The 12,502-nt window shown below is 53.8% G+C and overlaps 5 protein-coding genes across 5 annotated transcripts; 3 read left to right on the top strand and 2 right to left on the bottom strand.

The window, feature by feature from the left end:
* Positions 1-891: 891 nt before the first annotated feature.
* Positions 892-3,414, top strand: BJX68DRAFT_236952 (amino acid permease-domain-containing protein). The gene is made up of 8 exons (XM_071040091.1): positions 892-1,157; positions 1,233-1,471; positions 1,521-1,677; positions 1,750-1,840; positions 1,895-1,924; positions 1,985-2,045; positions 2,100-3,057; positions 3,115-3,414. Exons 1-8 carry the CDS (start codon positions 1,002-1,004, stop codon positions 3,250-3,252), a joined length of 1,830 nt encoding a protein of 609 aa, XP_070899305.1. The 5' UTR covers positions 892-1,001; the 3' UTR covers positions 3,253-3,414.
* Positions 3,415-3,837: 423 nt separating this feature from the next.
* On the bottom strand, positions 3,838-5,511 carry BJX68DRAFT_91033 (Zn(II)2Cys6 transcription factor domain-containing protein). Its single transcript, XM_071049996.1, has one exon. It carries the CDS (start codon positions 5,279-5,281, stop codon positions 4,067-4,069), a length of 1,215 nt encoding a protein of 404 aa, XP_070899306.1. The 5' UTR covers positions 5,282-5,511; the 3' UTR covers positions 3,838-4,066.
* Positions 5,512-6,270: 759 nt separating this feature from the next.
* BJX68DRAFT_91029 (uncharacterized protein) lies at positions 6,271-7,434 on the top strand. Its single transcript, XM_071049995.1, has one exon. The coding sequence runs from the start codon at positions 6,550-6,552 to the stop codon at positions 7,294-7,296; it is 747 nt and encodes a 248-aa protein (XP_070899307.1). The 5' UTR covers positions 6,271-6,549; the 3' UTR covers positions 7,297-7,434.
* Positions 7,317-11,115, top strand: BJX68DRAFT_236955 (uncharacterized protein). The gene is made up of 2 exons (XM_071040092.1): positions 7,317-7,399; positions 7,453-11,115. The coding sequence occupies exons 1-2, from the start codon at positions 7,355-7,357 to the stop codon at positions 10,891-10,893; spliced, it is 3,486 nt and encodes a 1,161-aa protein (XP_070899308.1). The 5' UTR covers positions 7,317-7,354; the 3' UTR covers positions 10,894-11,115.
* A 380-nt stretch (positions 11,116-11,495) lies between these two features.
* BJX68DRAFT_266650 (uncharacterized protein) lies at positions 11,496-12,447 on the bottom strand (the record flags this gene model as incomplete). The annotated part of the gene is made up of 2 exons (XM_071045565.1): positions 11,496-12,283; positions 12,333-12,447. 2 exons carry the CDS (start codon positions 12,445-12,447, stop codon positions 11,496-11,498), a joined length of 903 nt encoding a protein of 300 aa, XP_070899309.1.
* Between the last annotated feature and the right edge of the window lie 55 nt (positions 12,448-12,502).

The raw sequence follows: 12,502 nt of genomic DNA on the forward strand, positions 1-12,502 counted from the left end.
TTCTGGTAACACTAGTCCCAGGCCAACCTAATAAAGTGATATTCGCGCATCAGCACAGAGGCTCCTTTGGATCTTTTTACAAGTTAACCTACTCGAGCTCATCCTATTCAACGAGAGGGCAAGGAAGATGTAGGTTAGCGAATTTATTCTGCCGGCAAACCTGGGAGTGGAACTCACATCTGTCACCAATCTCGGGGCAGTGAACAGCCACTGGTCCTCCCTCATCTAAGCCCATGCTGTTAGTTGGATAGGTGGAGCCAAGAGGGTGTGGTTTAGGTACACGAATGTTGAAATCGGCTACGCCAGGGAACAGCTCCTTGAGGAGTTGCTCCAAGCGTCTCCTTCTCAGATACCGACTCGTAACGTTTTGTTCCAACATTGGCGACTTTAATGAGGTTATTTGCTTGGGTTCCCGCAGGATGATAGGGTGGACGAGGGGCTGATCTGGGGTGCCAAAAGGAGTGGGGTATCGGGGCTGTGTCAGCGATCCAGGGCCCCCAAGTCACTTAAAAAGCCAGACGGGGACAGAGCCTCCTTCTCACCTCAGTGAACTCCATTGCTCTGGCAGATGGCACGCGGCCCAGTCCGGTCGGTTGACCATGCCACGTCATCAGAGAAGGCAACGCCGTGGCCGCCTCTGGGCGACAGAAAGGAAAAAGCAACAAGAGCAAGGATCGCGTCGCACAGGTCGTGTGAATGGAGCTCAGCCTTTGGTGGAGAGATTAGGCCTTGTCAATCAATTCCTTTTCCAGTATGTACCGACCCCCGGCGACCTCCGCGGCTGAGTTTGCTCTTGTTTGCCCTGTGGCGCAGCTAAGAGGTGGTGAAAGCCTCACTTTGGAAATGATATTTATTTCACTTCCGAGCTGTATCTACAGGTCTCTCTACATGCTACAGGCAACGGCCGCCCAGATTGCAGTGTTTGGTAGACTACGCTGCTGACTCGTTGCGCATAACACTTCTATACGAAGCTGAAGGTGGACTTGCAGCGAACCTGACCCATGGAGAGTGTTGCTCTCCACAATCTTCCAAGCCAGTCAGGCCAAGGCAATCCACAGCCAAGCCATGTGCTTAATCCCCCGCAAATCACCAGCATTATTGCTACGCCAAGCCCAAATCGGCTGGTGAAGAGGGACCTCAAGGGAATCCATATCATCGTCTGTCGCATCTCAGTCACTTTACTCCCACAGATAGCATGAAGCCGAGTAAATGAAATTGCTAACTTGTCGCAGATGATAACGGTGAACGGCACACTTGGGATCGGTCTGTACTGGCGTGGTGGGCAGATCCTCGAACTTGCGGGCCCTCTGGCAGCGGTTCTCGCCTTCTCGCTGGTTGGGCTACTGTGTTGGGCTGTCATGCAATGCATCACTGAAATGCTATGCATATGGCCAATCCCCGGCGCAATGTCCGTGTTCGTGAGTGAGTTCGTAGATGCAGAGCTTGGTATCGCCGTTGGTATCGCTTATTGGTATGTGTTTGGACTCCGACTGTGCTCAGATCGCTCACCTGCATCCCAGGTTTTCATATGCTGTCGCTTTTGGCGCCCTGATAGCCACGCTCGCCGCAGAGTTTGATTTCTGGACGGGCACAGGCGGGAATAAGGTACTTGATGGTAGCGTCATTTATCTCGCGATCCCACTTCTATTGGTCGCAACCAATGCCCTTGGCGTTAAGGTATGTGATCGTCCCATCTTTGCGCAACAATCCAGTATCGAGAGATTGTCCAGAAGCTGATATTCGCTCAAGGCTTACGGTTGGATCGAGGTGGTTGCTGGAACTATCAAGATCATGTTTCTTGTGGCGATCGCCGGCATTCTCATTGCGATCAATGTCGGAGGTGAGTTTTGAAGAATTGTGGCGCCATGTCTAGTTATACTAAACCCCAAAATAGCAGGGAGACAAGGCTACATTGGAGCGAAGAGTGGGTCAATCTTGGTCTCAAGGTTGAAACTCCAAATGCGTACTGATTTCGAATTAATAGATTGGTCCTCTGCAAAGGTCTTCGATTCGGATGCCGCTGATAACTGGTGTACTGCGTTTCTGTGAGCCCCCTCGGACTGCGCCTTTCTTCTCTAAAAACCAGCTAATCAGTGTAGAATGTGCCTGTCCCTAGCCACATTTGCCTACATTGGCATCGAGATCGTGGCAGCATCGGCTCTTGAGTCTGCGCCTGACCCGAAACGAGGTGGCGGAGGGACACAGGCTACCGAATCACAAGTTTCGCCAGGACCAAATGTCTGGCTAGTTGCGAACACGATAATGTTTTCCACCAAGTACATCTGTGTTCTGGCGACTGTTGCGTATTCACTCAGTGGCCTGCTTGTCTCGTTTGACATACCTTGGAATCATTGCCACCTTCCTCGGCTCAGCTGGATCAACAGAACGACCCATCCAGACTGTGATGCATCCACGGTCATCCCAGCAAATACCACCTCAGCAATTGTCGCAATAGCCGTCGATTCCGGTATCCCGCACCTCGCCGACATTACGAATGTTTTTCTCGTCTTTACCTGTATATCCTGCGCCGGCACCATGCTCTACGTTGCATCAAGAGTCCTCTTCGGCCTAACGAGTCGTTTAGACGGAGGTGCGAGCCAGCCGTGGCACCTTCGGCTTCTCGCCTGGCTTGGAAGGACCAGTCGATATGGAGTACCCGTGCGTGCTATGATCTTCTCTGCGGTCGCCTTCATCTGGGTCCCTTTCCTCCAACTCCGCGGGGGCACAGACACCACAAGACCGACCGGACTGTTTATAGAGACCATGGCCCAGATGTCAAGCGTGGCCGTCGTGATTGTGTGGACGAGCCAAGTGCTAGCGTTTATTCGTTACTACCGCTGCATAAAACGACACAAAGAAGTCCTACAGAAGCAGGAGACTCCACGTCTATCTCGCTTCAACCGAGAAGATCCTACCGATTATCCCTACCGTAGCCACGCGCAGCCCGTGCTCGCATATCTGGCTCTTGCCGGGTGTCTGTTCATTTTGCTCGTTACAAACGGGGCGTTTCTCTGGAAGGGCTTCCACAGATTCCCGTTCCTCTCGGGGTATCTCTTTGTACGTGCATCCCTCGCATACTCGGCCTCGTAGTGTTACTGACTATTCATCATCTAGCTCATCGCGTTTGTGGTATTATGGATGTTCCTGAAGGTCGTCAGAGACGCGAAATGGCGCTTCGTCGATCTGTCGAATCCTACCAAGGTCGTCAGGAAGCTGAGGAAATTACACGACATTCGCCTGGCGGCGGCATGAGACGATATAATGAACATCAGGCCAGTTCCTGGAAAGGCTTTTTACGACAGTGGACGCGACCCCGGCTCTCTTTTCTTTTTCTTCCTCTCTCACGTCAGCTGCTATAGATGAAATCCAATATTCCGCGATGCTAGCCGCCTCGGCTGCCATGATGGTCCCAATATACATTCCCACCCAGTGCTTCCTGCTTCCTGCATCCTGGCCCCTGACTCTCTTATCCCAGATGCGCCTAGAACGGGGCCAAAAAAGAGTTGAAGAAAACAAGGGTTAGAGATGAAGCAGGCGCAGGCTCTATCGGTGTTCGACATAAAGCGTATTTTACTACTTTCGTCGCGGTCAGCGCTCGAATACACCATGTACAACTGTACATTGCCGCGGTGGAAGCCAGAATAATTGCAGGTGGACCAATAACTCCGGTTAGAGGCCAAACTGGGCAAGGCAACACAGTTGCGGCAGCGGCATTTACTGCTTGATTCTCTACAGAGCGCGGACAACACTTTGGCAATATTGCCCGGGTGTTGTCCACGCTCTATAGAGAAACAATCAGGGCAGGTGACCACTCTACTAGAAGGCAGGAACAGTCAGGCGTACCTTCCATTTCCGTTCTATAAGAGGATCGTGGCTCCTACAATCTCGGGTCTTTGAGAGTGGACTACAGTCGCTCCTTCCTATTAGGTCTCCCACGCGTCTAGTGGTGCAGCACAATGGGGAATTTGAAAATTGTCGTGATTCATGTCGTCGTCCATAATCCACCCACGCTATTTGAACAAGAAAAACACGGTACGCCAACCTGATTCTTATCGATGAGATGCTATCACGCCTCCTGACTACTAACCTGCGCAAAGATCATAACCAGCATCGCAGCCTCGATCCCATACGCCTGTGTCCAGAACGTCGGCGCACGCGCCTCCTCCAGCGCCATCCGGTAGCAATTATGCAGCAGATGGATTGTCGTCGCGCGACCCTCCGTCTCCATCCGAAGCGCGATTGCCATCGACATGTACACGTGAAACCGTGCCATCGAGATTGAGCAGGGAAGATCTTGTGTATCGCCTCTGGCGGAAGGCAGACGTGGGAGATCAATTAGGTCGAGGAATTCGAAGAGCCTGCTTCGGGGCACGGGGATCGGGTGGCCCTGCGTGCGGTCAAAGTATTTGTCCAGCAGGGTTTCCGCCTCGAATCTTGTCGGTGTCCAGGGAGCTGTCGTGGCTGTGGTTTCGGCCATGTTAGGGATCATTTCGAACATGCTTGCGCCGAGGCTGCTTTCTGCGAAATTGGATACTGGGAGATCTCCGGGTGCGGATGCCCAGTCGTAGTCAAGATTCAGGGATGAAACGGATGAGCTACGTGATCTTGATGGACCTGGGACACTTCGGGGAGAGAGATATGGCATGGTCGTATAGTTTGGCGAAGGACAGGCAGTTATTGGTGGAGATACTGTGGTTCCTGAACTGGTTGGTCGCAGCCCGGTTTCCAGGCTGTCAGGCATCGATTTCGGGAGTACTGGTACTAGCGGATGAAGAGATGGCGATGGGGAAAGAGATACTGGCGATACTGGTGATGATGAGTCTGCATAGTCGACTACTTGGATGCTTGGAATCTCTATTGGAGACGTAGGGTTGCCGGCGAATGGGCTAAAGGGCTGGTCCAACCCTAGAGGCGGTCCAGGAGAGCCAAAATCAGTGATCAGGCGAATATCTGGCGTCCATGGCTGCGGCGATGTCAGAACATTTGGATCCTCAGGCTGCGTGCCGGCGAGTCCTGATGTCAATTCGGCAATTTGAGCTTCGAGCTGTCGGACGCGCGTCTCCAGTGCGTGAGTGTCGTTCTTCTGGATGCGCACACAGTTTATTCGAAAGCGCCGGCATGTCGCACACGGGGTCTCCCCATCACACCGAATCTTTCGCCTTCGACATCGTTCGCAGGCTGTCGTTACAGTCTTCCCCCGGCCAGGCCCGCTCTCAGCTGCGGTGTGAGGATGCTGAGGGAGGTGCTGGCCCGACTCCCCAGACGTCCGAGGCACATTCATGACAAGCGGCACCCAAATTTCCCATTCATGGTTGAAACGTCAAACTGGCTGCTATTTCGGGATTCCTGAGGGTGTGAGCGAGGCGGAATGAACGAAACCGGAGCAAGGCGGCTTTCACATCGGCGGAGGCGACTAAGCCAAAGTCGAAGGCGAGAAGCAAAGGGGCAAAGGGTGGACAAGCCTCACACAGTCGAATCGCCAGGCTCTGACAGGGGAGCCGCCCGATCTTGGATGAGTTGAGGTGCAGAGAAAGATGTTGAGTGGGAAAGCGAGGCCCCGCTGCACTGCCACGCTGCCAACCTCTTTCGCGTCACCTCAACCGCCCACATCCTCGCGTGAGCCATTCTCTTCTCATTCCGGATCCAGTCAAAGATCTGCTGTTTTGAAGGAAATGGACTGGTGGCGTTCCGATCGTTTGGATCAAGGTAGCTGGGAATGTTTCTCGTTCTAGTCTTGAACGATGGCGATGGTGATGCTGATGGTGACCGGAGTTTCGGATTCCATTTCGGCCTCACTGTTTCAAAATGCAGCTGTGATCAGACAGCAGGAATACGCGTCGTTGATCGCTTTTGCACACGTTCCTATGCGGGTACGACAAGGGCACAGAACTACACATGGTGACAGCAACCGGCTAAAATTCGCCCTTATCAGCGATCGCCGCGCTCCTCAATCTGGGGTTTGCCCCCCCGTTGTGACCGGCACTTTCTAGAATGTCCAGGCTGGCTGGACCTCGCCTCTGCTGGAACTACGACTAGCGGACTGCCGACCCTGCGACGCTGCGCCACGATTCTATGCAGGGTATATCGGACTGATTCAGTGAGAGGTAAAAGTATTGGCATTCGAGCCTGAAGACTGGGCGATGTTCTTGTCGACCTGTGCTGTCACTCAACAGCCTTGCTGATCGAGAAACGCCTAAGCGATTTATACGGCGTGCGAAAAGCTGTGCTGATGAACGAGCAATGATTTGAAGGCCTGTCGCGGACCTCTCTCCCGCTCTGATCCTGCAGGAACATGGAGTCAGGCCGCCCATCGACAGAGCCTTCGAAGCTCGACAATGACATGCTGCTGATGAGGCTCTGGCACCCCAAAGAGTCAGACAAAGCCTGCTCCAGACTTCCCGATCGGGTGTCATGATGACCGTAAGCTTATATACCGTGCTCTCTCTTTGAGACAACCCTTCACCCATCAGGCCGGAATCATCTCGTTATCCAGCCTTCATAAACTTGTCACTCGAACAAACGGGCGTCGAGCCGCTCTTGCAAGCGCCCATGCCTCGGCGCCGAGTGCCAACAGTGATATCAGCGGAGTCAGACCGCTGGAAGCGGAGGGAACTATTGGAATTCAGGGTCTCTCAACGTGATGCGGATGACGTTATTTCTGGGCGAAATGGGAGACCCTGGCGAGCGAGGAAAGCGCCCATCACGACGGAAAGTGGGGAAGCCACGACCATCAATGATCATGCAGAAGACATCGTTCGCTCCAGCGCTGCAAAGCTCGGAGCCCTCAGTCGCCGAGAAGGAATAATGAACACGAAAAAGGATGTAATTACGAGAAGCCACGCTCGGCGGGTGATCAACTTGGCTTACAGGACGCTTTCCCTGAACCCTGCATGTAAGATGGGCACCGGTAAGTACGCTCCAGCCAATCTAGAGCTGTGTCAGCCAAGCGCTTGGCCTTCAGTCCAGAGCTCTCAGCTTATGAAATCGGCTGTGGAGGAGCTGGTTGAGCTGGAGACCCTGGCAACGATGGTGGCAAGCGACACAACCCTGGCCAAAATCGGGTACCCGCTGCACAATTCTTTCTGCGAGGATAATTTGGGGGGAAAAGATTGTTCCAAGACCCTGAGCCAGCTGCAGACGCGGAGGCAGGCCGCGCTTGGCTCTTGGTGCGGTGCTTGGCTGGCCAATCTGGGGGCGCCGACAAGAAGCCCAGGGAGGCTGTGCAGTCCACATCCAAGCAATCAGAGCATGCCCATCACGCCCTTTTCAAAGGCCTTGCCCGTCAAATGCTGCTAGCGCTCGTTTGTTTGCTGTCTTCTCATGCCCAATTTACCTTAACACCGAATAGATAATCATGGCTGCTCCAGGATCCGTCCCGGCGATAACCTTTGATGTCCTGGTAAGCTCTGTCTCTCCCCGTCTGTCGCACTGCCCTAACGCAGAACCGGCTAGGAAACTGCGACAGACTCCGAAGCCGATGCCTCAAACCCAGCGCTCGATGAGACCTCCCGGGAGAGGTCCCTCAGCAATTTAACCGCGGTCGGAAGCGACTACACCGGCCGCGACCGAGCCATGAGCGGCAGCACAATGGCCCCCAGCAGCTCCAGCCTGGGTGTGCCCAAAGCCAAAGACCGACCCTCTTCGAGCCCCGCCAGTGTCTTTTCCTCCGACGAGCGAGAAGAGGCGCTCCGGCCGGATCCCGGAACCGAGGCCGACTTTGTCGTCGAAAACAACCCGTTTGCATATTCGCCAGGGCAACTGAATAAATTATTGAATCCGAAGTCGCTGGCCGCCTTCGCCGCTCTGGGAGGGTTGTCGGGGCTGGTGAGCGGGCTACACACGGATCTCAGCGCGGGCCTCAGCACAAACGAAACAACGATAGGGGATGGAAAGAGTGGTGGAGGTGACCCCTTCGCCGACCGGATACGCGTTTTCAAACCCAATGTGCTTCCGGAGAAGAAGGCGACGCCGCTGTGGAAATTGATGTGGCTTGCGTACAACGACAAGGTCTTGATTTTGCTCACTGCAGCTGCTGCGATCTCGCTGGCTTTGGGGTTGTACGAGACGTTTGGAGTGGATCATCCTCCGGGCTCTGGAATGCCGCTCGACTGGGTCGAAGGGTGCGCGATCTGCGTTGCTATAGTTATTGTGGTCCTAGTAGGGTCGTTGAACGACTTTCAGAAGGAACGGGCTTTTGTCAGATTAAACAAGAAAAAGGAGGACCGCGAGGTGACGGTGATACGATCTGGAAAGTCAGTAAGGATATCGGTGCATGATGTATTGGTTGGCGATGTTCTGCATCTAGAGCCTGGAGACCTCGTCCCTGTTGATGGAATCTACATCGATGGGCATAATGTCAAATGCGATGAGTCCTCAGCTACCGGTGAATCTGACCAGCTGAAGAAGACTGGCGCGGAGCAGGTCCTCCGCCTGCTCGAGCAGGGACATACCAAGCCGCAGGATCTGGATCCTTTTATTATCTCCGGCAGCAAGGTCCTCGAAGGGTTCGGAACCTGTCTGGTCACGTCGGTCGGTGTCAACTCGAGCTATGGTAAGATCCTCATGGCCATGCGTCAGGATATGGAGCCCACGCCGCTGCAGAAGAAGCTCGATCGTCTTGCGAGTGCCATTGCCAAGCTCGGTGCCAGCTCCGCGATCTTTCTGTTTTTGATTCTGCTCTTCCGCTTCCTAGGAGGTCTCTCGTCGAACGACCGTACTGGTACGGAAAAGGCTTCCCAGGTTACGGACATTCTCATCGTCGCCATCACCGTCATTGTCGTTGCGGTCCCCGAAGGGTTGCCGCTTGCAGTCACTCTCGCCCTGGCATTCGCGACCACGCGCATGGTGAAGCTCAATAACCTCGTGCGAGTTTTGAAATCTTGCGAGACAATGGGTAACGCCACGACCGTGTGCTCGGACAAGACCGGTACCTTGACGCAGAACAAGATGACAGTTGTAACTGGAACATTTGGCGATGACGAGTTCGACGACAAGAACCAGACAGGCAAGGAACGCCGCTCCGCCGCTTTCGCGAGTGACCTCTCGGCAGAGCACAAGCGGATGATCATTGAGTCTGTTGCAATCAACTCGACCGCGTTCGAAGGCGAGGAGAATGGTGTGCCTGGATTCATTGGTTCCAAGACGGAGACTGCACTGCTAGGATTTGCTCGAGATGCTCTTGGAATGGGATCCCTTCCAGAGGAGCGCGCCAACGCGACAATCATCCAGCTGATGCCGTTTGATTCCGGCCGCAAGTGCATGGGAGCCGTCATCAAACTCCCCAAGGGGGGTTATCGGTTCCTCGTCAAGGGTGCTTCTGAGATCCTCCTCGGGTACAGCTCGTCTGTTTGGCGACCTTCCGGAAACATCGACATGGGCTCGGAAGAGCGCGAGAGACTTGAACAGGTGATCCTGGACTACGCGAAGCAGTCTCTCCGTACCATTTCCCTTGTTTCTCGCGAATTCGCCGAGTGGCCGCCACAGCACGCAATCAGCCCCGACGACTCCTCTGAAGCCGATCTCAGTCTTCTTCTGAGTGACATGGTCTTCCTCGGCGTCGTCGGTATCCAAGATCCCATCCGTCCGGGTGTTCCAGAAGCCGTTGCCAAGTGCCACCATGCTGGTGTGACGGTGCGCATGGTTACCGGTGACAACATGGTAACTGCCAAAGCCATTGCTACCGACTGCGGAATCTACACGGGAGGAATTGTCATGGAGGGCCCGAAATTCCGAACGTTGTCCGATGCTGAATTCGATGAAGTCCTGCCTAACCTGCAGGTTCTGGCGCGTTCCTCTCCTGAGGACAAGCGAATTCTCGTTACTAGGCTTAGAGAGATGGGTGAGATTGTTGCTGTGACTGGAGACGGTACAAATGATGGTCCTGCCCTTAAGGCTGCCAACATTGGGTTTTCCATGGGTATCGCCGGAACAGAAGTAGCGAAAGAAGCCTCCGCCATTATCCTGATGGACGACAACTTCTCGAGTATCCTTACTGCCCTGATGTGGGGTCGTGCTGTCAATGATGCGGTCCGAAAATTCCTCCAGTTCCAGATCACGGTCAACATCACCGCTGTGCTCTTGACCTTCATCTCGTCCGTGGCTGATTCCGAGATGCGCTCTGTCCTGACAGCTGTGCAGCTCCTCTGGATCAACCTCATCATGGACTCGCTCGCAGCCCTGGCTCTCGCCACCGACCCACCAACAGAAGAAATCCTCGACCGCAAGCCCATCAAGGGCGGCGCCCCGCTCATCTCAACCATCATGTGGAAAATGATCATCGGCCAATCCATCTTCCAGCTCATCGTCACGCTTATCCTACACTTCGGTCCTACCGAAGGTTTCCTCGACTACCCCGACGACGTACGCCGCTCCATCGTCTTCAACACCTTCGTGTGGATGCAGATTTTCAACGAATTCAACAATCGGCGCCTCGACAACAAGTTCAACATCTTCGTCGGCCTGCACCGCAACTGGTTCTTCATCGGGATCAACATCATCATGGTTGGGTGCCAGATCATCATTGCCTTCTTTGGCGGGTCGGCGTTTAGTATTGTCCGCATCCATAATGAGCAGTGGGCGATTGTCATCCTTGTTGCGGCGATTTCGTTGCCCTGGGCGATTGTTGTCCGCCTCTTTCCGGATGCGTGGTTTGCGGCTATTGCCAAGTTCGTGGGCACGCCTGTTGTGCTTGTTTATCGGCCCTGCAGTCGGGGGATGCATCGACTGGGACGGAAGTTGCGCAGCCTGCGCAAGAAGAAGGAGGAACAAGACGAGGAAGAAGAAAACAGCGATCGCGACTCGGAAGACGAACCCAAGACTCCCGCATCTGAGCGTCCTGCAAACCCCTTCAACCCCGACACCGAGAAGCAACGAAACGGAGACAGCAATGTTTAACCTACGACATATGTATAGATTGGTACTGGTAGTTTTGTTTTTAATATCTGGGCGGTGACCTCATTTTGGTCTTGTTTTTCGGATCTGGCGCACTCACTGTTCATTCCACTGCATTGGACCAGGCTGTATATACCCACTCTCTCACTGTCACTCATTTTCTCTCCGATGCATCATACGTTACGCATCAGTATATAGGAAATCAATCATATACGATTATTTAAATGTGGTGTTCTTTATCGTAGATGCTGTCAGTTGTTGCACCGGGATTGCGGATGGTTGGCCGGGGCGGAATATATATCTGAAGCTTCCGTGCTATAATCCGGGCTATTGACCTCGATACAAATAACTACAATTATCAGGCCCTAACTGGCGTTCCGGGCGGCTGACGAGTTTCTCAATGGAGAAGCTTCAAGCAATGAGGAGAAAGAAGATTTAGATGAAGAAGGAGGCGAACTGAGCGGACGGGTTATTGCTGCTGCTATGAAGCCTGGTAAGAACCATGAACATCAATCCCACCCACCCCCATCGCCCCCATCATACATATACATCTCCCGATTCTCCTCCGGATCCAGCGTATTCTCCATCAACTGCTGCTAGCCACTCTAATTGCCCAGGTTGATTGAACCCCAGTCCGCCCGGTCCCTGACCCGCGAGGGAAGAACCTGTCCCTTGCGGTTGATCGCGAGATGCGGCACCCATCCTTCTTCACATGCCCTTCGGTCTCCAACGAGAACGAGGAGAGTCTGCTGTCTGTCCAGGTCCTCAACGGGAGGGAGGTCAGGGAGATGCTCAATTCGACATCCGTCGATTTGATCGGGACAGTGCGTCAGCGCAGCCAGGACATACGAGGGCATAACCCCCGGTCTGGGGATCGCGACGCCGTCAGAGAACTCGGCATCAGCATCGCCGCTCTCGCTCTGCGCGGACAGAAGCACAGATGAAAACTCCCTCTCCGCATCAAAAACAAAAAAGGCATTCAACAGAAGCCCAAACCCGCCAAAATCGGCCGAAACGACCTCGGCCAAACGCTCGTAATCGGCGTCCGCCTTTTCCTGGCTCGCTGGATCACTGGGGTTCCCGTACCACGTGCGGATAAAGAGCGTGCGCTCGAACTGCCCGGTGTGCGCGCGTTCGGTGGGATTCAGTACGTCTCGCGGGGGTGGCTGGGGATTTCGTCTGGTGCAGGGATGGGATTGTACCGAGGTAGGACTGTACATCCATCTATTATTCTCTATTTCCTCTTGAATTGACTGAGGCTTGGTTAGGATAGGGAAAGGAATAATGTAGGAGTAAGTACTCTTCGTCCGTATCGGCCTAGTTTTATCCATTCCTCGACGAGCTGTTTCTTTTGGTGTGTGGTGGAGAGGGGGAATTTCGGATCCCATTTTGCCTATAGCTTTCGCGTCATTAGTAACAGCAGCACCGCTACCGTGTATTACCTTGCTTGATGGTTTCTAATGTGTTGCTAAAGGTGGAGACGAACCATGACATAGAGGTCGAGAGGAAGGAATCCAAACTCGGGACGTCGAGGCCATCGAGGTCTTCTGAGGACATTGTGCTGGGGGGTTCTTGATGATGGATAGAAAGAGGTTGAAGGCAGTAAATAATG

The sequence above is a fragment of the Aspergillus pseudodeflectus genome (assembly GCF_044049435.1).
Source record: "Aspergillus pseudodeflectus strain CBS 756.74 chromosome Unknown BJX68scaffold_20, whole genome shotgun sequence".
Classification (NCBI taxonomy): domain Eukaryota; kingdom Fungi; phylum Ascomycota; class Eurotiomycetes; order Eurotiales; family Aspergillaceae; genus Aspergillus; species Aspergillus pseudodeflectus.